Source organism: Pseudorca crassidens, chromosome 4 (genome assembly GCF_039906515.1).
Source record: "Pseudorca crassidens isolate mPseCra1 chromosome 4, mPseCra1.hap1, whole genome shotgun sequence".
In the NCBI taxonomy this organism is placed as follows: domain Eukaryota; kingdom Metazoa; phylum Chordata; class Mammalia; order Artiodactyla; family Delphinidae; genus Pseudorca; species Pseudorca crassidens.
In genome coordinates, this window is record NC_090299.1 from 124727865 (window position 1) to 124753996 (window position 26132).

General features: G+C 41.9%; 2 protein-coding genes across 7 annotated transcripts in view; one reads left to right on the plus strand and one right to left on the minus strand.

Moving 5' to 3' along the window:
- SH3D19 (SH3 domain containing 19) overlaps nucleotides 1-26132 on the plus strand; it is a 181079-nt gene that overhangs the window by 15346 nt on the left and 139601 nt on the right. The gene's annotated exons all lie outside the window — the stretch shown is intronic.
- Nucleotides 9102-26037, minus strand: PRSS48 (serine protease 48). The gene is given in 7 exon segments (XM_067737119.1): nucleotides 9102-9386; nucleotides 11416-11581; nucleotides 12331-12588; nucleotides 14772-14919; nucleotides 17059-17257; nucleotides 17709-17772; nucleotides 25877-26037. Coding segments are annotated over 7 exon segments (1281 nt in total).

A 26132-nucleotide genomic window follows, 5' to 3' on the forward strand; every position in this document is an offset into this window, starting at 1 on the left:
ATAGGTATATTCAGAGGTGAGCTACAGCTCAGCCTCACTTGTCTTCTTCATTCTGGGATCCTGGCTGGAGGAGCAGTTCCTAACTGGGAAAAGGAGCCATGGACACACGATGTGCCGGCTTTTAAAACTTCTGCTCAGAAGTGGCATATATTACTTTTACGCACATTTCTTTAGCCAGCTGGGTGTCAGTGGTACAGGGAAGGATAATCCTTCTGTAGGACACCCTGCAAGTCACCTGGTACCTCGAGTGGGTGGCTGGCTCATCCTTCTGCAGGGAGAGCTGTGGAACACTGAGAATAACGTCATCTACCACAGCCTCCTTAAGGGTTCCCTGGTGTGAGCAGACTGAAACTAATGGCAGAAACTTGGTTTCAGAATTCTTTGTGTGTTATATTTTTCATGAACTCTCTGCAGTTAAAAAGTAACTAGAAATTGGCCCGTTGAGCTTTTGGAATATATTCTAAATCTCTCAATGTGCTTATTTAATAAATGCTCGTTGTAAGAATGTAAATATCTGTTTGGATTTCTCTTTTATAGACTCCTGATGTCTTTAACTTATCATTCTCACCCCTAAGCTGTCTTCTCCAGGGTTCCATATAATGACACAACTCAAGTTGCCCCAGCCAGAAACCTGGGTGAAGTTCTTAACTTCCTCCCTCCCCATGATTACTTATATCTAACCAGTCAGTTACCAGAGTCTATTGAATACATCCCGTAGGTAGCCCTTGACTAAGTCCTCTTTCCTCCATCCTCATTGCTACCACCCTTGTCCAGGCATCTCTCACCATGCACAACAGCCTTGTAACTAACTAGCCTTTCTACCTCCTGACTTGCTTGTCTGTAATCCATTCTCTACACAACCACTGAAGTGATTTTTCTAAAATGCAAACTGATCATGTTATTCTGTATTAAAACCTTTCAATGTCTTATTTAATCTTCCCCTTAAAGCTCAAATTTCTTAGCATGGCCTTGAACCTTTTCTTCCTTTTTTTTTTTTCTGGGAATTCCCAGGTCTGTCCTCTTATACTTAGCTTACATTCATGGCTGGAAAAATATAATCTTTCTTCTAGAAAGATTTTTCTAGAGCATATTTTATGAACTCACATAGTATTTGGCAGACGTTTTTCACTTGTAGAGATTCAAACACTTGATAAAAAGCATTGTGCAAAGCTGACTGTGTGCAGTATTGAGGATGCTCCTGTCCTGATGCTCAGTGGATTGCTCCTTCTTGGAAGGGCTTGGATAAGCCAGATCGGCTCCAAAGGCGGGTTGACACAGTTTTGTTTTACTTTCTTTGTGACCTGTTTTTAGAAGTTTAAAATGTGCCTATTTTGGAACTAGTCATTTATTGGCCCTCTTTAAGTGAGCTAACATATTTTTCCTTATGATACCAACTCAGCAACTTCAGACAAAAAGAATGTGAAGCAAATGCATTTTTTAAAAATACCATCTCCTCTAGGTCTTTCATGTTAGCTCTCTGTTTCAGAAATAAAAATAGCTTCATTGAACTCATAGGGGGATAGTAGAAATCCAAATACTTGCCTTTGAAGATGCTCTAGTGATTTTAATTTTTCAGGCAAAAATGTTTTCATTATTTAAAATTCATTGACACAAAATTTCTTTGATCAACCAACTGCTATCCTTCTTTTTATCTAGCCTAGTTGTGTGGAATTTTTTTTTTTTTTTTTTTTTTTTTGCGGTATGCGGGCCTCTCACTGTTGTGGCCTCTCCCATTGCGGAGCACAGGCTCTGGAGGCGCAAGCCCAGCGGCCATGGCTCATGGGCCCAGCCGCTCCGCGGCATGTGGGATCTTCCCGGACCAGGGCACGAACCCGTGTCCTCTGCATCAGCAGGCGGACTCTCATCCACTGCGCAACCAGGGAAGCCCTATGTGGAATTTTTAATAGAAGGAATCAAAAGTCTCAACTCTGAAGCTTTGCAATTGTTGTAACCAGCTTTCTGTTATCATAAGCTAATTTTAAAAAGCAAGCTTAATCAAAGAAAAAAGCAAGGTTAAAAAAACCTGTATATCTGTATAAACATTTAAAAAGGAGTCAGAGGTGTGTTGGCCACATCTTTAAGCAAGAGGAGAACATGTAAAGGGTGATAGTGATGAACACAGTGGGTACATGGGGATTTGAACTTCCTATGTTAGATATTTCTGTAACATTGTGGGGTTTTTTTTTAATAAGCAGAATTAGGAAAAAGAATTTTTTAAAAAAGATTTTTTTTTTTTTAAATGAAGAGTTACTTGGTTTCCTCCTCCTTAGGGAGGGAACAATCATCAGAGTTAGAACAGGATGCTTTGTGATTACTTACACTATTCTAGAGGTTCCATGAGTATAGAGGTTCTTGACCATCTTGAAATTTCATGAAAAAAATGTTGTGTTTGTGCATGAGTGCTTTTTTGGGATGCAGGGTTAGAGTAATGTGGGAAAGAGGGTCCATAATTCAAACAGATTCTTCTAATTTTTTTTTCTCTAGTCCTGCCCTCTCTGAGCTCCAGACTGCCTCCTCAACATCTCTACTTGTATATCTAATAGACATCTCAAATCTAACATGTATGTATGTTTCCCATTGCTGCTGTAACAAATTGCTACAAATTGTCCTACAGTTCTGGAGGTCAGCAGTCTGGAATCAGTTTCACTGGGCTAAAATCAAGGTGTTGGTAGGGCTGCGTTTTATCTCCAGGCCTAAGGGAGAATCATGTTTGCCTTTTTAAAATTTCTGTAGGCCAGCTGCACTCCTTGGCTTGTGGCCCCTTGCTCCATCCTCAAAGCCAGCAGCATAGCATCTTTGTTCCTCTCTTCCTTCTGCTTCCATTCTTCTGCATAGTCTCATAAACACCTCTGACTCTGACTCTCCTGCATTCCTCTTTAAAAAGATTTGGGATTATATTGGGCCCACCCGGATAATCCAGGATAATCTCCAGATCTCAACATACTTAATCATATGTGCAGAGTTGCTTTTACCAGGTAATGTAACATATTTACAGGTTTGGGGATTAGACAGGGACATCCTTGGGGGCCATTATTCAGCCTATCACTGCATTTGATAGCCCAGCAAACTGTTCCTCCTCCAGCCTTCCTCATTTTATTTAATAGTATGGCTGTTCTCAGGCCACTAACCTAGCAGTCATTCTTTTTTTTTTTTCATCGTTATTGGAGTTAAAGATTGCTTTACAATGGTGTGTTAGTTTCTGCTTTATAACAAAGTGAATCAGTTATGCATATACATATGTTCCCATATCTCTTCCCTCTTGCGTCTCCCTCCCTCCCACCCTCCCTATCCCACCCCTATATACACTACCATACGTAAAATAGATAGCTAGTGGGAAGCAGCGGCATAGCACAGGGAGATGGGCATAGCACAGGGAGATCGGCTCGGTGCTTTGTGACCGCCTAGCAGTCATTCTTGATTTCTCTTTTCAGATCTTTATCTTTCCCATCCTCCTATTCCAATTACCACCCTCACTCCCATCACCCAATCCAATCCATCGAATCACATCTGAATCCAATCAAAATGTATTCACAGTCCTACCCAACTGTGTCTAGAATCTGTCCTCTTCTAATTTCCACTATAATCAGGATGCCATTAGCATTTTGGAGCCTTAGGGCCTCATCCCATCCTATTCTTTTTACTCCTGGGTGTTAATTATCAAAGTTAATTATGGTACAGGGCAGTGTGGGCTAGGTGTCATAAGAGTGGCACAAAGAGCCACGGGACTAGACTTCAGTCACTTTATTCCAACCACATGGAGATGGGAAGTGAAGACTTACATGGTAGAAAACACTGTGGAGAGAATTTGGATTGGTTGAGGATAATTATCCTGGAAAGCAATTAGAATTTCCCATTAAAAGGCTTCCCTGGTGGTGCAGTGGTTGAGAGTCCGCCTGCCGATTCAGGGGACGCGGGTTCGTGCCCCGGTCCGGGAAGATCCCACATGCCGCGGAGCGGCTGGGCCCGTGAGCCATGGCCGCTGAGCCTGTGCGCGGAGCCTGTGCTCCGCAACGGGAGAGGCTGCAGCAGTGAGAGGCCCGCGTACTGCAAAAAGAAAAAAAAAAAAAAAGAATTTCCCATTAAAGATTTCAGTCTTCTTTTATTCTTATGACGGTGAACATTTCCTCTCAATTATTGATTGTAGGGAATAAAATTAATCTCTGGTTATTTTGAATGACTCCTTCCCTTCCCTTCCTTCCTGAAGAAGGAACATGTTTAACAGAATTCTCAGGCAACTGATTTCTAGTATGTAAATAAACTGTACGTAGTCAAATTTGGTGTAGGGAATATTATAGCTTCAGGATGAAGCCAAGCATCTGAAAAGGTAAAATACCCATTGTTGAAATAGTATAAAAATAAAGCGTCCACATTTTATTATTCTGAATCCTTTTTCTGTAATATTGCTACATGTTGGGGGTGACTTTACAATTTAATGAAATAATGAAAAAAATGGGCGATTACTTGAAATAGTCTATTTGTTATATGAATAGAAGACCTGGAAGTAACTGTATTTCCTCACTTTTGGGGGGAAAAAAATTCTGGTTGGATTTCAGCAGCCTTAGTGTATAGCTTTATTTGTTAAATGAGACCTTAGCAAATCCAACCTTAATTAAAATTCCTCAAGACAAGAAAATGAAAATTGGAGCATATTAAAGCAGATATTCCAAGGAATAAAGTATTCTGCAAATTAAAATAGATTTTTAAGGCAGAAAGGCTATTGAGCCCACCTCCAAAATAAGATGTAAAGTTGTTCCTATTAATTTTCTCCTCATTTGGTCAGTAGTGGTATGCACTAAATTCGTTACCAGTAAGTGTGACATTTTAGTTTTGTGAATACAAATGTTTATTGATTTTTTTGGTCCTCCAGTAATGTGTTACCAGTTGCTGTACTCATATATTGGATTAAGCTTTATATTTTGTGTTTTAGCAATGGAAACAGAGAATGTATGTAGTCATTTTGAGCCTTTTCTTGAAATACAATCACAAGAATTATTTAGAAGATCTTTAGAAAGCCCTAAATACACCATAGACCAGTTGTTTTTTGTATAAGCAGGAAAAAAACTTCCCTGCTCATTTTTTAAAAAAATACTTTATTGAGATATAATTCACATACCGTATACTTCACCCATTCCCTGTTAGTTTTTAAAACCATTTCCTAGGGTCCTTTCAGTGTGTTTTTCAGATATTTACTGCCTCCTTTAGTAATCAACAGATTGATTGGGTTGAGGTATACAAGAGAAGGGCATTCCAGGTATAGAGGACGGATTAAATAAGGCCTTGAGGTGGAAATGGGAGGAAGGAATGAGAAAAATATTGCTCTGGGTAAGAAGGGAAAAAACAAATAGGAAGTAAGGTAGGTGTCTTAGTGATCAATTATAAAGTAGATGGTAAAAAACTTGGGCTTTTGTCACCTTGGTTCATGGGGCCTTATTATAAGGGTGGTGCAGGTAGGGGACAGGGAAAACAAGAAACAGCCCACAGCCTCCTGGAATCGAGCCTTCCTCACTGATGTTCAGGTGCCGTAGTCCTCTGGTGTTTTGCTTGTTAGCTCACTGGGGTTGCTTGTCTTTCTCTCTGCTTCTTGTCTAATTCTGCTACCATCCAGCTACCCTGTGTACCATCCTAGCTCCCTCACAGCCTCTGCAAACTCCCATGAGCAGTGGTGTGGGATCTTCTGTTCTATTCTTTGATCATTCCCCTGCTCTCAGCCCTCAATACCTTCCCATTCCACTGAGAATGTGATTCAGAGCCCTTACTGCGGCTCCTAGGGCGCTGCTCCCCCTCTGCTCCCAGTTGCCAGCCCTGTCCCCCGGCCTCCGCTCAGCAGTGACCTCTGTTCGAGCTCACACACACACAGCCGTGTGCTAACTCATCCTCCCACCTCAGGACCTTTGTACTTGCTGTTCTGTCTACCTGGAAGGTTCTTTCTCAGGTATTTGTTTTGCTTCCCTCCTTCATGCGGGCCTCTGTAAATGTCAGCTCATTAGAGAAACTTCCTTGACCACCTGACCTAAAGTGGAGTCCCGCACCCTGATACCTTATCTGCTGCTTCTGTGTTATCTTCCTTTATCAGACTTTCTCATACTTGACATTATAATAAACATTTACAGTTGACACTCCATAACCAGAGTTTTGCATCTGTGGGATTGGTTGAATCCACGAACGTGGAACCCACAGATTTGGAGGGTCAGCTTACTGTACCATTTTATATAAGGAACTTGAGCATCTGCAGATCTTGGTACCCCTGGAGGTACTGGAACAAACCCCAGTGGCTACTGAGGGAGGACTGTATTTTGCATTTGGTTATTGTCTCTCTCCCCCACTGGAATGTAAACTCCTTGAAGGCAGGCTTGGTGCACTGTATATGTTGCGGTATCCTCAGTACCTAGAACATACCTGGAACATGGTGGGCACTTAATATTGTTGATTGCACACTGACATACTGTAGGGCCCATTTTCAGACTTTGCATGAGAAGAGGTCTGTTGGATTGTCCAGTATTTAGTGCATCTGTTGGGTAAGATGCTAGGCCAACCTGCCCCCCTACCTGCTAGGCAGCTCTTTTTTTTTTTTTTTTTTTTGCCGTATGTGGGCCTCTCACTGTTGTGGCCTCTCCCGTTGTGGAGCACAGGCTCCGGACGCGCAGGCTCAGCAGCCATGGCTCACGGGCCCAGCCGCTCTGCGGCATGTGGGATCCTCCCGGACCGGGGCACGAACCCGTGTCCCCTGCATCGGCAGGCGGACTCTCAACCACTGCGCCACCAGGGAAGCCCTAGGCAGCTCTTAAGTCAGGTGGTCGTCCCTAGTAAGTCCAGCCAGTAGTGGTCAGGTCAGTGAGGTCATGTGGTCTTCTTCTATAGTTATCCCTTTCTTCCCACTTGAATGGCCTGGTTTCTCCAAAAGGTTTACATTTCAACTCTTGGTTCAGGAGAAAATTTTGTCAGGTTCCCGAGCTGTGGAACAATTGCTTCCTAAGGGTCTGGAGGAATGATAGGAAGCAGTGTTTTGGCCTTCTGGACCTTCTTTATGGCCCCTTGCCATGTCATTCTGACTCATACATTTGTGTGTTTTCTCTTCCTATTTGTTCTTCTCCAGTTCTTGGTTTTAGTCTGTCCTTTCTCCTCCATTTTCCTTTCTTGCCCTCCTTTCTCTTTTTCTTTTCTCTCAGCTGCCATCTTGCTTTGCTTTGTATCATTCCAGAGCTTGCTTAGCTTGAATTATTGTCTCTGAGAAAGATTTCAGTTTACCTGCTTTGTGTACTCTTTGTTCCTTTGTGCCTTAGAGGTGGAGACAGGTAAGAAAGAGAATGGGGCCAAAACATTCTTTCCTTCATCCTTTTATTTAACCTGTATCTGAAAACCTACTTTGTGTAAGACATTGTGCCAGGTTCTGGGCTACCTCAGTAAACAAAACGTCCTTAGTTGGGGAGACGAAGAGATTGTGTGTTTATTTCTCATTCATTCATTCACTCATTCAACAAATACTTATTGAGACTGGAATATAGTGGTTGGCAAAAGCAAAAATTCTTCCTCTCATGGACCTCATTGCATTTTGGTAAGACAGACAGACATTAATTAGACAGTTACACAAATGAATGTTAAATTACACCTTTGTTGAGTCCTATCAAGGAGGACACCATAGTGCAAGACTGTATATTGGGGGGATTTGTTCTTGTCAGGAGAGCTGGGAACAGCTTCCTTGAGGAAGTGAAGAATGAACTGAGATCAGTAAGACTTAACTACGCAAAGACAGCAGGGAAGGGGAAATAGCAGATACAGAAGTCTGGTGCTGAGAAGGGGCTTCTGGAGCATTTGAGGAAGTGGGAGTGTAGAGAGCAGGTGGGGTGAGGCCAGATGAGGCTGACGAGGCAGCCTGGGATCAGATCCAGCAGGGCTTTGTAGGTCCTGTTAAGGACTTTGGTTCTTATTCTCTGAGCAATGAGATGCCTTTGAAGTGTGGTAAACAGGAGAAAGGAGGAGAAAAGCATTTTAAAAATCTTTATTTTAAAACACTAGTCTGAATTCTGTGGAGAACAAATGCACTTGAGCATAGGTGTGAGTGACGGTAAGGAGGTGGGAACAGCAGTTGGGAGGCTGTAGTGGCAGCCTAGAGGAGAGGTGAGGTTCAGGGTTAGCAAGGACTTTAACTTTCCAAACCTACCCTCACTTCCTGTTAAATGTATTTATTTATCCAAAAACATTGTTTTTCAAGTTGACTTCAAAAGACACAGATGCAACAAAACTTAAATTCATTCAAATGAGAAATGAAGGATGATTGAAATAAAAAGGAGTATGAGTAGAATTATACCAGAGAGTATAGGATAAAGATAATGACTGAAATCATGTATAAAACTTAGCTCTGAGCTCCTGGAAGCCTAGGCAGAAAAGGAAATAGTATAGGTCACATGATTGTTCAACAAAAAGAAGCACACTCGTTAAGCAAGGGAAATAATCTTTTCCTTATAAACATTTAAAGTACTTTATTAAGAAGTAAAATTAACCTGGATAGGTCCAGATTATTGAAACCCAAAACCTCAGCTCTTGAGATTATTGCATTACTCCATTTTTGGTGGTAGGTATTTCAAAAAGTAAACATTTCAGAAATATTCAGAGCTGAACTACATACATGGATTTCTTATTTGATGCCTTGTTACAGAGGGGAAGCACAAAGTGAAGAGAAAGTAGAGAAAGACAGACCAGATAAGATGCTCATAATGCAACCTAGGGGCACGAAGTAAACCCATAATGTACCTTCTTGAGGACCTTCCCATTTGCTTTCCCGGATACTTTTTTTGTTGCCTGCTTCTGTCGCCATTTCATTTGTGTCTGTAAATACTTCTTCACGGAAGGCATCCCTCCTGCCTTGCAAGACGCATAGTCAGGGACAAAGAATGCCATAAACAGAAGCGGCATTCTTATTCCTCAGTTGTTCACGTTCCAGCCAGTGAAACCTCCTTCCAGAATCAAGAATCTCAAAAACAAAATCATTTCTCATTTTAATGAAGTCATCCAGAGTTCCCAGCGACTCTCCTTGTGAGTTCTCTGCCCCTGGGCCTTCTTCTCCACGCATTCCTTCCTACCCCGTACTTGGCCAGGAGCTTCAGCTACACTGCCTGCTCTCCCGGTAAAATGTTAGGCCCAAAGGCGCAGGAGGGTCCCAGGAGAGCCAGAGACAGCAGTAAAGTAGGGAGCAAGAAGTCGGATAAGTCCAGGTTGTTGGCATCCAAGGCCTCAGCTCTTGAGATAATGGACGTAATCCATTTTTGGTAGTAGGTCACGTTGGTGTAGACCCCAGGAAAAGAAAGACCACATCCTGTTCCCCAGCTTGACGATCCTATCTGGATCCATATACCATCAATATGACATGACAGAGGCCCTCCAGAATCACCCTAAGGAAGAGGTAAAGGTCATGAGCCTCGTGAAGAAGGACCATGAAGAGGAGCATGGTCACAGGGGTGGAGGTTCCTTCGAATGGGGCAGTGGAGCCCATGGAGCTGTAAAAATCTGGAGGGAGCTGGACTTCCCACTGACATGGAAATTTAGAATCATAGAATCTGAAATTGGCTAAATATAGCTAAATATATCAGTAGTTTCAAACTACTCATCTCTGATTGAAAAGAAATAAATAGGATGAGTTTTTCACTAAATTCATTCAGTTGAATGAACTGTCCTTATTTTTCTATTTTTAGGTCCTTTTTCAGTGTTAAGATAATGCTCTCTTATATAAAATGGTGGTGACAGTAGTTGGTGATGTATCTCTCAGTCTTGCTATTATTTTGGTAACAGCTTTATTGAGATATAATTCACATACTGTACAATTCACCCATTTAAAGTTCAGTTTTAGTATATTCACAGTGTTGCTCAACCATTACCACAACCCATTTTTGTCACCTCCCAAAAAAACCTCCATACCCTTTAGCAGTCACCCTCATTTCCTCCCATTCCTTCCAGCCCTAGGCCAACCAGTTACCTACTTTCTGCCTCTGTGAATTTGCATATTATGGATATTTTGTATAAATGAAACTATATATAACCTTTTACGTCTGGCCTCTTCCACTTAGCATACTGTTTTCAAGGTTCATCCATGTTATGTCAGTAGCATGTGTAAGTACTCCATTCCTTTTTATGGCTAAATAATATTCCATTTTATTGACATACCACATTTTGTCATCTAGTCATCGGTTGATGGTCAGTTGGGTTGTTTTCACTTTTTGGCTATTATAAATAATGCTGCAATGAATATTCATGTACAAATTTTTATATGGATGTATTTTCCATTTCTCTTGGGTGTGTACTTAGGAGTGGAATTCCTGGATCATATGGTAAGTCCATACTTAACCTTTTGAGGTTTTCCAGAGTGGCTGTACCATTTTACATTCTCACTAGGTATGTGAATGTTCCCATTTCTCCACATTCCTTGCCAACTCTTGTTATTATCTGTCTTGCTTATAGCCATCCTCCTGGGTGTGAAGTTGTGTCTCGTTGTTTGATTTGTAAATAATGAATATACAGACAGGAAATTTTTGCAGAGATATAGAAAAATGCGTGTGAGTGAGGCGGGAGGGAGGGAAGGAGGAAGTAAAACCCAAATGGTCATTCTAGAACTAAAAAATAAAATATCTGAAATAAAAATTTCACTAGATGAACTTAACAGTAAAATGTAGTTGGCAGGAGAAAGAAGCAATGATTCTGAATATAGATTAAACTATCCAATTTGAAAACAGAAAAAAGTAAAAATAAAATATCAGGGACTTATGTGAAAATATCAAAAGTTGTAACTTACAAATTTTCAGTTTCACCAAGAAGGGGAAAAGAGAGAAATAAGGCAGAATAATAGTTGAAGAAATTATGAATGAAAATTTCCCAAGTTTTGATGAAAGGTAAAAGAGTAGATTAAAAAAACAAGTCAGTGAATCTCAAATAGGATAAAGACAAAGACAATCACACCTAGGACATGACATTCACACTTCTAACAATCACATATGAAGGAAAGTGTATTGAAAGCCACCAGAACAAAACACATCCCACCCAGTGGAGGAAGACACAAATGATTGCTGAATTTTCATCAGACACTTATGATCAGGAGAAAATGGAATGACATCTTTTAAGTGTACAATGAAATGTTTCTTACTTCAAAAAATTAAAAAATTGGCATTCTATGTCAACCTCTTAATATATTTATAAAAACATATGAGACTGTGAAAATCCAAGCACCAGTGGTTAGCATTGCTCTAGATCAGTAGTTGAAGAGATTAAATTAATAGATAAAGGTTAAGTGACTTATCCAGGTTAACACAGAATTATCGTCAGAACATTTGTCTCCTGATTCCCAATTCACTGTTGTTTACAGATGGGCAAACCTGGATCCAAATTAAGATCTCATGTTAAAATAAAATAATTTCAAGAGCAAACCCTGACCTGGCAAGTATCCTTTCTTTTCTCAAGATCACCAGCACAAAGCGTGCTTTCCTGGATGACAGGCTCTGTTTGTGGTAGGAGGTAACCCACCGGGTTGTAGATTATTTCTCAATGCTGGTGTTCAGTGATGGGTATTTCTGCTTCTTGGAGGATGGTAGGGTAGTCAGAATATGTAGAGATAAACAGGAGTGAAAGGAAAAGCAGCCTGGAAAGGTGCAGGGACAACATTCAGTCATGATATGCAGACATCTCTGAATGGGAATCCAAAAGCAGAACACAGTCACTTTCCAATCATGTTGGCTAATGGAAGAGGGTTTTTTTGGTACAGTTAATCTAAAACAATGGATAATTCAAAATTCTATTTGTTTGGGGCTTTTCTAATGTGCCATGTGGGGCATTCCTAATGTTCTAAATAAAGAGAAGTGCTGATACATTTTGATTAAGTAAAGACGTGAGTATTCTACAGTATTCTATAACTTTTTCTTTTCTCATTTTTCTGCTCCCAGATCATTTCCTGTCTTTACTTTATCCTGGGAAAGAGTGACACAACACAACACTTTAAAAACAGATTTAAAGTACTAGACTCTTTCCAACCTTACATCAGGCTTGTTAACCTCTGTTTCAGAGGGGTAATTGTGTGTTCAGATTGTTAGTATTAAAAAATAAATTAAATAAATAAATTGTTAGTATCTTTTCTTGCTGCTATAGCTAGACTCTAGGCAGGATATAAGAGTAAATAAACATATAAATAAGCAAACATTTTATTTGAAGACGTTTAGATAGTGTCTGGTTTTGTTGAAAATATTTGCCGTAGTAATGAAATGCCTAGAATACGAATATTCTAGAATGGGTACAAGAAGGTGATGTATAAAACAACCCCTTTCTCTTCCTATTCTCTTCCTATTCTCACCTTCGTCTTCTGCTTTTCCCCATCCAGTCACCCAGCAAGAGTCTGGAATTGTCCACTGCTTTTTGACACTGGACAAGCAAATAGGCAGGATGGAAGAACTGTAGGTGACTCTAGAGAACAGCCTCAACAAGGCAGTGTCTGCCGTGGTACCGTGGTGTTTGGGATGGATGACAATTCGGAACACATGATACTTAACGCCTGTATTTGAATGGCCTATGTCAGTTGATCCCAGCCACACAGTATATAAGAAAGGAATCCAGCGCCTAAGGGGAAGAGAAAGAGGAGAATAAAAGTGGAGCATGCTTTTGTGCTACAGCTGGGTCAGAACAAGCTGCCTGTGTGTAGCACTAAGTCTTTAGGTAAGAAAGGAGGGTAACAGACTTGGAATTAACCAGGCTGCTTCCAACTTGGCATAGGGTTGGTTTGTCTTCTTTTCTCCGTCCCTCACTCCCTGATCACTCTTTCTTTTGTTGTCTGCTGTTTCTGTGGTCTCCTTTTATATGATTATGGCCAGAGTTTTGTCCTGTATGTTTTCCCTGGTTCTCTTATTCACCTCTGCTGTTCTCCGTGGTTTAAGCCATAGCCTATATGCTTAACAGTCATTGTTTTATTTTCACTTTTGAGTTGTGAGCACTAGACCTTTATTTCTAAATTTAAAAATTAAAGCAAAATATAACCACCAAAGTTCATATATATGTAATTTAAATGTTCAGTAGTTTGATCAGATTTACAAAATAAATAAATAACAGAAGTTCTCTGCCCTACTGGCCTCAATTCATGCTATCCAAAGGCAATCACTTTCAACTCTTAGCTCTTTCTTTTAGCATTTTCCCTAGTGTTTTCAAGAAACCCTATATATTGCCATTAATATTTTTCTTTCAGTTTTAGAATATTGTATTCCTCCTGTAGAAGGTGAGGATTGACCCAACAATTACTGCCACCTATGCACTTCCTTTTCACCATCCTCCTCATCTAATATAACTTTCTGTTAGATGAGTATTTAGTATATATGTTCTTGTGACTGTGAAAACATTATTCACTATGAGGCCATATTGAGTACCATAATGCGGTTTCTTGTAAAACTTTTTGCTTCTCCTGGAATTAATAATGTGGTCTCACTTGTTTGTTTTTTTTAGTTTTCTAGGTACCTATCACTGACTCATTATTTGTTCCCCAAACTGTCTGCCAGAAGTGTAAATCTCTCAGTATGTTGACACCTGTTAGGCTTTTTATCAATACTATCCTTTTTTTAAAATTAATTAATTTTTTTGGCTGCATTGGGTCTTCGTTGCTGCGCATGGGCTTTCTCTAGTTGCAGTGACCGGGGTCTACTCTTTGTTGCGGTGCGCAGGCTTCTTATTGCAGTGGCTTCTCTTGTTGCAGAGCTCGGGCTCTAGGTGTGTAGGCTTCAGTAGTTGTGGCACACGGGTTCAGTAGTTGTGGCGCATGGGCTTAGTTGCTCTGCGGCATGTGGGATCTTCTTGGACCAGGGCTCGAACCCGTGTGCCCTGCATTGGCAGGCGGATTCTTAACCACTGCGCCACCAGGGAAGTCTTTTTTTTTTCTTTTTTAAGACCTCCGCCCTCTAACTCCAACCTCGGTACTTTACGATTTTCTTGAGGGTTTTCTTCTGTGTTGTATTCTGTTTTTTCTGGATCCCATGTTTTCCTGTCCCCACCCCACCCTTTATTTTGGTGAAGCACATTCTCCTATGGCTTCCTGAGAAAATGTGCATGAGGGTTAATATTTTTTCTGCTTTGTATATTTGAAAATGTCTTATTTCTATCCCACACTTGATTGATCATTTGTAAATATGAACAGAATTCTAAGTTGGAATTCTCTCAGCATTTTGAAGTTATTACTCTCTTTTCTTTGAGCTTTCAGTTTGTTATTGAAAAGTCCTGTCATTTTGATTTCTGTATATATGTCATCTCCTGTGGCATAACAAGTTACCACAAAGCTTAGAGGCTTAGAACAGCAAACATTTCACAGTTTCTGTGGATCAGGATCTGGGTGCCTCTGACCAGGCAGCACTCAGGGTGGACTGCAGTGTCATCTCAAGGCCCGACTCAGGAGGGTCTGTCACGTCTTCATTAGCTGTTGGCTGGAGACATCAGTTTTACATGTGCCTCTCTCTACAGCTTACTCACCACATGGTACCTTACTTCTCTCAGAGATTGTGTTTGTGACCCAAAGCAGCTGAAGACAGAATTCCCTGACTGGTGTTTAGGAAGTGATGTGGTGAAAAGTAAGCAAAGTTTCTAATATAGTCACTATTTTCATCATTTTTTTTTCTACCTGTATGCCCCGTCCCTAGTCCAAGATGACCTAGGTTTCCTTCTGCCTGTTCATCTTGGCACTTTCCTTAGTCTGTTGGTTCATTCATGGGTTCATTCAGATATTTATCAAGAACCTCTCTGTGTGCTAGGCGCCAGCTAGGACTCACCTGTGTAGGCGGTGTGCTGCTGTCAGTATCCACCTGTCACCGATGAGGGAACCTCTACAGACGTGGGACTCGCCCAAGTGCAGGCTGACCTGCCAAGGCCAGTGCTCACCACGCACAATACGGCTTGAGCGTACAGGTGGTCCACACACTAGAAAAGAGGAAAGAGAGAAACATGGGAATCTGGTTGTGCTGTTCTTCTGATCCCCATCTCATCATCTCCAGACTCCCATCCATTCCTGGGACCTGAGTCCTCCCGAGCCTCCATACTCCATCCTCTTCCAGTTCCAAACCCAGCAGTCTTGGACCCAAGGGGAGACCACTCACCTGACTGCAGAGATTTCCTTTGGAAAGAAAAGGATAGGCAAGACCTTAAAACAAATATAGCCTATCATTAATATATAACAACACCTCTTATATCCAGATTCACTGAATAGAGAGGCTTTCTACCTACTTAAATTTCTCAGATTGGTGTTAAAGGCCAAATTTTTTTTTTTTTTTTGCGGTACGCGGGCCTCTCACTGTTGTGGCCTCTCCCATCGCGGAGCACAGGCTCCGGACGCGCAGGCCCAGCGGCCATGGCTCACGGGCCCAGCCGCTCCGCGGCATGTGGGATCCTCCCGGACCGGGGCACGAACCCGCGTCCCCTGCATCGGCAGGCGGACCCTCAACCACTGCGCCACCAGGGAAGCCCTAAAGGCCAAATTTTTATAAATATCTACCCAGTAGTGGTAATCTTGATAATTACATACTTACCTAACTTTTTTAGCAGCATACGTGGAACATGATTTAACTTCTACTGGATGATTCACGGCTGCCATCAGGAGTATCAAGCATATGAGGTTGTAAATACATTACTGCCTTCAGATGACTTTGAGGTTTATAAGCTGTTTACTTTTGTCATGTTTTCTTGAACTGAACTAGCATTTTGCAGTATTTGTATATCTTTCTTTTTTGCTACCTGTTATCTTTTTGCTGCTCTCAGCCTACCCGGCTTTTAAATCACTGTGGGCCAGAAAAATAAATGAACAAGCTTATTCCTGAAATCATTGACTGGCGTTTGTACTTCCATTTCCCTCTGCCTGAAATGCTCTTTCCCTCAATCCTCTTAGCTAAATCACTCATCTCCTTCAAGTCTTTGCTCAAATAGCTTCTTCTTAGTGAAACCTTCCTTGACCACCCTATTTAAAATAACAGTGTCCCTGTACCTTAGATGCCCCTCTCCGGTCACAGTATTTATTGCTTTCTAACCTGGCTTATAATTTACGTATTTGATATGTGCATTGACTATAAGCCCCCCAAGGGCGGGGATCTTTGTGTTTACTTCTATATCCATGAACCCGGGACTGCTTGGGGCCTGGCATGGAGGGTCCCCTCAGGACTTTTGCAGGCCACACCATTCAGAAGTCACATCCCGTGGGTGAAGTGTCCTGTTACTCTATATGGTAACTTCTTGAGCCCCAAAACCTCTGCCTCCTCGTCTCCACTCCACCCCCAGCCTCAGGGGCTCACCCAGCAGAAGGGGCAGCAGGAAGACACAGCCCGCAGGGCCCATGTTTCTGTCCTCAGAGTCAGCACCTCCCGCTTTCTGGACTCAGGCTCCCAGGGCGAGGCCAGCTGGGGAGCAGCCGGAGGAGAGGGACAGGACCAGCTTTTCCTCCTAGCTGGATCCTCGGCTTCGCCCCCTCCTCTCCTTTGGCCCTCACCCTGGCCAGGTACTGAAGGGACCAGACTTGAGAAATGCAGCTACAGGACCCAGGGGGAGGAGCTGGGGCTCGAGGTGCCCCCTGCTGTCCAGGGAGAACAGGGTGTCTAAGACTTCTGCCTCCAGGGCAGGTTGGAGGCTACAGAAAGGAATGGAACCCTGTCTCTAGCAAGGAAATGAAGATGGGCAGGATTCTTCAGAAGCTAGAAATGAAAAAGAGGAGATTAACCTAGTACCTGGTTAATTTTTTCTATATTTTTTTGTCTTCATCTTCATGTACAGTGTTGGCCGTAGACTGTACTGCAAGTCAGTTTTTCTGGGAAACAGACTCTAAGACAGAGATTTGTGTGCAAGAAGTTTGTTGGGGGGTGGTCTTAGGATCAACACCTCGAGGGGGGATGGAAGCAGGATTGGGCAGAGGGAGAGTTGATGTAATGCATCTGCAGCAGGGGCCTCAGCCATTCCCAAAGGTTGCTCTGGAGCTGGGGTGGCCCTTCAAAGATGCCCTGAACTGAGACTAGAAGGCTGAGCCCTTGGACTTCTGAATGACTGGGTGCAGGTTACCTGCAGGGGAGGGGGCATTACCTTGGGTGAGGTGGCTCTGGCAGCAGTTCTTGGAATTGGACTTGGCTTCGAACTGTCTGCAGCCGATACTCCTGGTTGCTAGGAAAGTGAAAGCTTCAGTCCTGAAGGGGGGTCTGGGCCGCGGAGCACAGCCTCTGCTACAGAATTCTTTTCTGCGCCTTTTTTGTTTTCTGTGCCCGTAGTCTGTAGGGTAGTAGGTCTGTGGAGGCAGAATTCAGGGAAGTGTTAAAGCATGTTATTGCTCTCTTGCAGCTTAAAATTTGGGCAAGTTTGACAGAAACACATGAATAATTAAAAAAAATAAGACCAGAAAATATAGCTGTTTTGGTAAGTGTTATTCAGTTCCAAGCAACAGACACTCAATGAAACTAGCTTAAACAGAGAGAGATTATTTTAAAGATATTGTCATGGGCTGCAACGTGTCTCCCCCCGCCCCAAATTTATGTGTTGCGGTTCTAACCCCCAGTACCTTAGAATGTGATCGTACTTAGAGATAGTGTCTCTAAAGAGGTAATTAAGGTAAAATGAGGTCATTAGGGTAGGCCTTAATCCAGTATGACTGATGTCCTTACAAGAAGAGGAAGTTTGGACACATACAGAGGGAGAAGACGGCCATTTACAAGCCAAGAAAGCCTAGAACAGATCTTTACCTCCCGTCCCTCTGGAGGAACCAACCGTGCTGACACCTTGATCTCAGACTTCTCACCTCTAGAACTGTGAGAAAACACATTTCTGTTGTTTAAGCACCCCCCCCCCCCCCCACCCCGCAAGTCTGTGCTACTGTGTTATGGCAGCTGTAACAAACCAATACAGATTTCTGAGGAACAGTAAGGAGAACAGAGTAGCAAGGACATCTGGAGCTATCCTAGGACAGACTGGAGACCAGGGTGGGAGACTGGAGCTGGCAGGGGGCTCTGGATCCATGATGGCTCGAGAGCTCAGAGCAGCAGTTCGGCATCCTCACTCTGGTCCTCTGCCGTCAGGATGGCCCAGCACTTTCCATGTCTTTTCATTCTATCCCACTGTAAACTACCCAAGTTTTTCCTTACTTTCAGTTCAAATTCTGCAGAATTTGAACAGGTGATCTTTTCTTACCAGCCCTTAGGTGCATGGCTGTGGACTAAGTGTCTTTGCAGTAAGTGCCCTTGTGCATGATGAGGATGAAGGAATATGGCCAGCTAAGCTGCAGGGACTGTTGTGGTGGAGCAGATGCCACATTTGCTGTATCTCAGTACAGTAAGGTGTTTACCTCTTTCAATACATTTTTTCAGACTTTAGAAGCGAACACTTCAAAAAAAATTAATTTTCCATCTCTGTTTACTGACTGCCACAACTGTCTTTTTCAGATTTAGTTGTCTTCATTTGTGACTGCTTGGTGGAGGTGAAAATCTACTACTATTATATTTATGTTATCTCCTCCATACTTTTTTTTTTTTTTTTTGTGGTACGCGGGCCTCTCACTGTTGTGGCCTCTACCGTTGCGGAGCACAGGCTCCGGACGCGCAGGCTCAGCGGCCATGGCTCACGGGCCCAGCCGCTCCGTGGCATGTGGGATCTTCCCGGACCGGGGCACGAACCCGTGTCCCCTGCATCGGCAGGCGGACTCTCAACCACTGCGCCACCAGGGAAGCCCTCCTCCATACATTTTTAATGGTTTTTGTTTTATGCATCCTGTTTTGTGTGTGTGTGGTTTATCCGTTCATTCTGGTTATGTGTCCACCACTCACTGCGCTTTTTATCATTATATGATGACCCTCTAGGTACTTTTCACCTTAATTTTTTCCTGAAATTAATATTGCAACCTGCAATTTTGTCCTGTTCATTTAATCAGAGAAAAGATTCCTTATTCATATCACAATTGGTATTCCAATTAATTTATTGTATTCACAGGCAATTTTAACTATTTAGTCAACTCACTTAAATATAGCTTTTAAGAGTCAGACCTCAATTTGAGATTTGCCTTCAAGTCATGTTTGGAGTAAAGATCATCTTTTTGCAAAGTTACTAAAGGTCTGAACAGGTCTTTCTGTTGATTTACCAAACGAACAAAATTTGACCAGACACTCCTTTCCCTCTGAGGGTCCTGTGGTTGTCCTAGACCTTTGGACGTTTTTAATATCCCTGGACAAATCTGCGGTCGCTGAGAACTCTTTACATATTAACTGGGTCATTCTCACGATCTTTTTTCCCTTTTGCTTAAATGTTTTGTGAAAATATATTTTTGGTTCTAATTTAGCTGGAAATAAACTTTATTGTAACTAAGACATGAGCTCCTTACTATTAAAATTGGAAGTAAAAGGAAAGAATTAAATAGCTATCTTGCTTTTCCTGTCCAAACTGTAGTTCGGGGTAACAAAACGGGCTTAGTTGATGAGGGAAGAATTTCAGCTAATAAATTCTTACTGGTTGGAAAGTGATAGAATTTGAAAGCAATACTTACAGCTCTTTATGAGATAATTGATTCAGGGGATGATTATCAGTAGTTGAAAGTTTTAGATGAAACAACTCAGGCTGTTACTATTTGAATGATCTGTTCAATCTTAACATCATGAAAAGTGGGATAAGGCAGACACGAGCCTCCCTATGCGACGTAACGTGAAGGAATATCCAATGAAGTTTTCTTGTCAAAAAAGCGAAACCTGAATCTCTAAAGCTACTTCCACTTATAGCAAATACAAGGGATGAAGGAGTAAGTTAAATGACAAGGCCAAGGAAGTTAACAGTCACATCCAGAATGTGGGACATTTTATAAAGCAACTAACACTGGTTTCTATAACAAGTCAGTGGTATGAGGGTACAAAGGGAGGGAAACTCCTCTAGGTGAAAAGAAACATAAGAGTCATAAGTGTGTGTGGCCCCTGTTTGGATCCTGATTTAGCAAATCAACCCTAAGAGACATTTTGATACAAGCAAGGCAATTTGACAATTAACTGGGTCTTAGAAGGAAGTATTGTTAATCTTGATGGGTGTAATATAGTGATACCGAGTTATGTAAGAAAATGTCAATTTTTAAAGAGACAGTTGGAGCCTGAGTCCTTTCTAAATCTAAGCTAAACTCTTCTATCATATTGGAGAAATCGTCTTTGGTTTTCAGCCCACAGAGCTATGCTGTCATTTTTATGGGGAAGACTGCATGACCTTAGGCAAGTCACCTTTCCACTAAGGCCTGTGTTTTCCCGTTGTACCATGAAGGCACTGGAATCAGCTGATGATCTCCAAAGTGTCTTTGCAGATGTAACATTGAATTTTGACTTCCTTATCTATTTACCTGTATTTACTTATCTTTATCTATTACCTCCACTACTCCTCTGCAAATATTTCATTATTGTTGGTTTAGCAATCAAGAAATGTGTCGGGTCTTCCTAATGCTCCCTTGCTTCTTCTAAGGTAAGGAAGTACCAAGGAGTTGGAAGTGAGAGAGCAGGTGCTTGATATCCACTCTAGAGATTTTCCTGAAGACAGCCCTTGTCGCTTTCTGCCTTCTCTTCATGCCCTGACTTGAGGTCCTCGAGTCTCTGTTCCCAGATCATTACCCTGTTATCATTAACGTTATCTTTAAATACCTCTACCGTACACAGTAACTGTTGGTTTGGGAAGTGGCCATGTGGTGGTGTTGGTAAGAGCTTTATTGCTTGCCATGTGGCTGTTGCCTAGTTACAACCTTTTCACCTCAGCAAAATGGGAATAATAATACCTCACAAGATTTTGGTAGGAATTAAATGAGATAGAGGGCAAGTACTTAGCTTGCGTTTAGGCTATTTAAGCACAAACTAATAGTAGCCGCTGTTTTTATTATTGTTTTTGTTGAACTAATATCCTAGTTTTAAGTACTAACTTAATTCTGGGCAAACAGGTCATCTTGGTGATGGCTTAGATTGATGTGAATGGTGCCTGTAGACCAGGATTTCTCAGCCTTGGCACTGTTGACGTTTGGGGCCAGATGATTCTTTCTTGTGGGGGGCTGTCCTGTGCATTGGGGGATGTTAAGTACATCTCTGGCCTTAACCTGCTGGATGCCAGGAGTACCACCCATCCCTAGCGGTGACAACCAAAAATGTCTTCAGACACTGTCAAGTGTCCCCTGGGGTTGGGGTGGGGAGCAGAATCACCCTTGGTTGAGAACCACTGCTGTAGAGTAAGGATGCCACTTCAGGGTGCAGTCTTCTCTTGAGCACCCTGAAAATAAAACAGAGACGACAGTAGAATTGCAAGTCTTGTAGATTTTTTTTTGTTTTTTTTTTTTTGTTTTTTTGACCACAGCTTGCGACCTGCAGGATCTTAGTTCCTGCATGCCAGGGATCAAACCTGCGCCCCCTGCCGTGGCATCTTAACCACTGGACCACCAGGGAAGTCCCCCAAGTTTGTAGCTTTTTATCTGTAGTTCTAAGAAGGGCAAATGGATTCCATCGTCTCTTTTCTAATTCAATCCATCAGATCAATCTATTATATTGATCTGAAAATGAATAATTGAAAATGAATAAATCTCTTTATAAAATGAGTAAATCTCTTTATAAAATTCTCCTAAAGAATAACTAATTTCTCACTGTTTGATTCCACTTACACGAGGTACCTAGAATAGTCTAGTCAAATTCATGGAGTCAGAAAGTACACTGGTAGGGCTTCCCTGGTGGCGCAGTGGTTGAGAGTCTGCCTGCTGATGCAGGGGACACGGGTTCGTGCCCCGGTCCGGGAAGATCCCACATGCCACGGAGCGGCTGGGCCCATGAGCCATGGCCACTGAGCCTGCATGTCCGGAGCCTGTGCTCCGGGAGAGGCCACAACAGTGAGAGGCCCGTGTACCGCAAAAAAGAACAAAAGAAAAAACGCTGGTAGATGCCAGGGGTGGGGAGGGGGAATGGGGAGTTAGTGTTTAACGGGGACAGAGTTTCAGTTGAGGAAGGTGAAAAATTCGGGAGATGGATGATGGAGAGAGTTGCACAACAATGTGATTGTACTTAGTGCCACTGAACTCTACAGTTAAATATGGTTAAAATAGTATATTTTCTATTATGTGACTTTTACCACAATAAAAAAACATTAAAAAAAAAGCATAATTGATTTCTGTAGCACATGTGTAGCAGCAACAGACACCTATGCCCTCTATTAAAAGATCCAGTTTGGTCTTTGTTCTTGAACTTGGACAGGAAACTTTTAGTCCAGCTGTAGTTCCACTAACCAGTATGTCCTAGAACTAGTCCATATACCTGGCCTCCGTTATGTCAGGGCCAAGGCCTGGACAGCCTTTGAGAGACAGCCTTCTTCCTCTGTCGCTCTCCACCTCGTCGTCCAGTCTACGGTTTCCCTCCCCTGCACTCCCCTTCTCCACAGGGACTCATCCTGCTCGGAACTCCATCCTGCTTGCCTTGGGCCCTACTGCCCTTTAACTAGTTCCCCTTGGCAAGAGTTGGTCCTGTTCTTTTGATCACTAAAATAAAATGTTTGTATGTTTATTCACTTATACTAAATGAATTCTTCCTTTCCGTTTTGACAGCTAGCCTTCTACAGTCTATTGCTCTCATTTTGTTATTTAGAAAATAAGATTTGATACTTTGTTTGCGACACTCTAATAGATGCTGTTAAAAAAGCAAGAAGATGACTAGGACAGCAGTTTCTCTTCTCAAGGTTGTTCTTATCTATTCAGAAGAAGTAAAGCTGTGTGCACTCAAATAATTACAGATGGAGACTGGAGTATAATAAGAGGTACAAATAACTAGAACCAAAGGGCAGATGTTATTTTGGCATTGTATAAGGAAGATCTTTTATTAGAGCTTTCTAACAGTAAATGGAGGTAATTTGGTTCCACTGAAAGAGCCAAATCTTTTGAGTCAGACAGTCCAGGGTAAATCTGTTTAATCAGATATTAGCTGTGTGATCTTAGGCAAGTCACTTAACCTCTCTGATCCTCAGTTGTTTTTTTTTGTGTGTGTGTTTTCATTTGTAAAAGTGGAATAAATAATACCTTCTTGAGTTGTTAGGACAAAATAAGATGACTTTTAAGTGGCCCGCATAGTAACTGATAGAAGGCATAAGTAAATACAAGTTCCTGCCATAGTTAGAGGTAAGATAAAGATGGCATGACCCTCAGAGAATCCACTTTGGCAGGCAGCATGACTAGGCTGAAGTCATCCCTTAGCTTTTTAGCTTCTGAAGTTCTTGTCAGAGCACCTAGAAGAGATCAAATTCAAGAGACTGACTCACTAAAATTTAAGAGACTTGTATATGAACCAGAATGTTGATTTGCAAAGAGGACTATTCATTTTTATCATTTGGAATTTGCATTTTTCCCAACCAGGGCACACCTTCTCGATATTGAGTAGGGAAACCAAATTAGTAGGTGGGTGGTGGTTTGAAGAGTCTTCGGATCAGAACAAGTGGAAGTGGCAAATCTCCACAAGCATTTCACTCACTAGGAGGAAATATCCCTTCTTCACAAAAACTGGGTGAAACAGTGCTTCTCCCTAACAGAGCATGTTTTTCTAAATAAATACAAAGTTTATATTCATCAGACTCAAGAGTCTCTCTTCCTTTACAGCCCAGGGTCTGATGAACACAGAGCTGTCTGGCTTTTGCTTTCTTAGATTCCATGCTGACCATTCCCTTTCCTAATGATGTTTTTCTTCAGTTTAGTGCCCAATACTGTTGATTACGCTTAAGCATTCTCAGGTATGATCTTGTTCCTGGTGTGCTGCTTTGAGATTATACCCAAATCTCCAAGTTTAGCTTACTCCTAAAACACATAAGACCTGTATTTACTGAAACTTTGGGCATCCTTTCTACAGAAAACGATCTCCTTCCATCTCACCCATTTTGCGTATACTTTACTTGTTAAGTTTCAGTTTTAGAGGATTCTGGTGGGCAAGTGGTGGGACAGTGCCATGTAGTGAAAATAGTTCCCTTTCCTCCATTACCAAAAGTTAGTTAGTTAGTTAGTTAGATAGTTAGTTTTCCAGTTCTATGATATTAAGAAGCGTAAGATCATCCATCGTGTCTGTGAAACAAGCAAACATGCCTTGAGCTGAGAGTTATATCAAATAACTTGTAAGGTACCTTCCAACTATTTTATTTTATGATTCTAAAACCTGCTGTTATCTCTTTGTTGGATTTCTTGGCTTTAGTATCTGGATCCATCCTCTTTGCTCACATTCTTTTATCGTTTTTTACTTATTTAGCATCTCACATGTTTAATAGGTTTATCTCTTCTTTTGCCGAAGCATTTGCACAGTGTCAATTATGCCTTGCTTCCAATTCTGTAGTGTTGCCATCTAAAAAAAAATTCTGAGTAGATCTTGTTAACATGAACAGTGTTCCTTTGAGAATAAATTGTAATCAATCTTTGAATCCTGCTTATACTTTGTTTAATTTTTACATTTGGAAAATTAATTTTTTTCAAAGTTCTTACTATTTGTATGTGCGGAAAGCTTTTTAATGGCCCAGATTTAATTTCCTTATTTTTATGTAATTATCTTATCTTTGCAGTTATTAATGAAAATTTTCATTCTCAAACAGTGATTTTATTGGTATTTAATGAAATTTGAGCAAGGGATGATCATTTTGCTGCTGTTCATTCCACCATCTTGCCCAAACTCCTTCTAATCATTTTTCACTGTTATTTGTTGAGTAATACAGAGCATCCTGTATTATTTTAATCAGTATCTTATGAAATCCATAAATTAACTCACTGCTGGCCAGCGTCAGATCCCGTGTTCCTAACTACTCTTTGTATACGTATACCACAGGCCCAGGAAAAGGATGGGGATAAAGCAGCCATACGTTTCGTATATGAGACATGTTCTTGGACCCCTCTCTGGTCACAGGATATTGCAAGTTGGATATCTCTCTAATAAACACCTTCCCTAACCCCAGTGCACCTCTGAGCACAACCATGAAGTGCTCTTAGTGGGTAGGGTGAACAGGAGACTCCGAAGGCATTCTCCCTGAAAACCTCAATTTAAACCCGCCCCCATGCCTCTCCTTAATATGTGACCACTAAACACAGTCAGTTTTCGCCTCCCAGCTCCTTAATCCAGATCCTTCCCTTATTGCCCTTACAGAATGCAGCCTTTGAGATGTCCTCAGTGATTCTTATCAGCTCACTTCTGAAGAATAGAATACAATAGAAGTAATGAGATGTCCGTTTTGAGTTATAGAGAGACTATAGCTTCCATCTGGGGTATTCTCTCTTGCTTTATCTTGTATCACTCACCCTGAGTGAAGCCAGCTGCCCTGAGGCAGCCCTGCAGAGAGGCCTGTGTGAGTGAGCTTGAAGCAAGTCCTTTCCATTTGAACTTGGAGGTGACTACAGTTTGCAGCAGCAACCTCTTGAAAGACCCTGAGCCAGAACTACCTGGCTAGGCCCTCCCTGATTACTGACCCACAGACACCAAGAGATAGTAAACATTTGCTATCTCCAGCCGTTATGTTTTGGGGTAATTTGTTATACAGCAATAGATAGCCAATACACTGCCCTAGGCTCCTTTTGCCTGGCGTGCTTCAACTGAAACCTTCTAATCTTCTGAGTCCCTGCTTTTTCTTCAGAACCCGGTCTAGTCCCAGACTGGGTGGTTTTCATCTTGACTTCAGCCAAGGGCAAACTAGTTAACCTCTCTGTACCCTAGCTACTTCTTCTTTAGAATGTGAGGCATTGGTTGGGTCAGGTGATTTCCAGATCCCTTTCAGCCCTAAAATTCTTTGCTTCTGTATTTCCCCAGACCCTGACTCCAGTTTCATAAAAAAAAAAAAAAAGTGAATATGAGAAGTAATAGTTAGAACCAACCAAACTTTATTCATGCCGGGGACCTTGCTTCCCAGGTTGACCTACAGGAGACAGGGCAGCAAGCAGACTGGGCTCCTGGGGGCTGCACCCAGAGGTAGCAGAACTGCATCTGTCTTGCTGAAGCTTCGGAACCTCTCCTCAAAATCCTCAACTTCTAGAATTTCCACTTTCTCCGTCATTCTTAATTGCCACTTCACCTTGGCCATACTGACCTCATCCAGTTAGGGTAGCCCTGGGAAAATGAGAGGCAGAAGCACAACAGGGAAGAGCCCGGAGAAGTCCGGCCTGAGGTCAGCGTGCG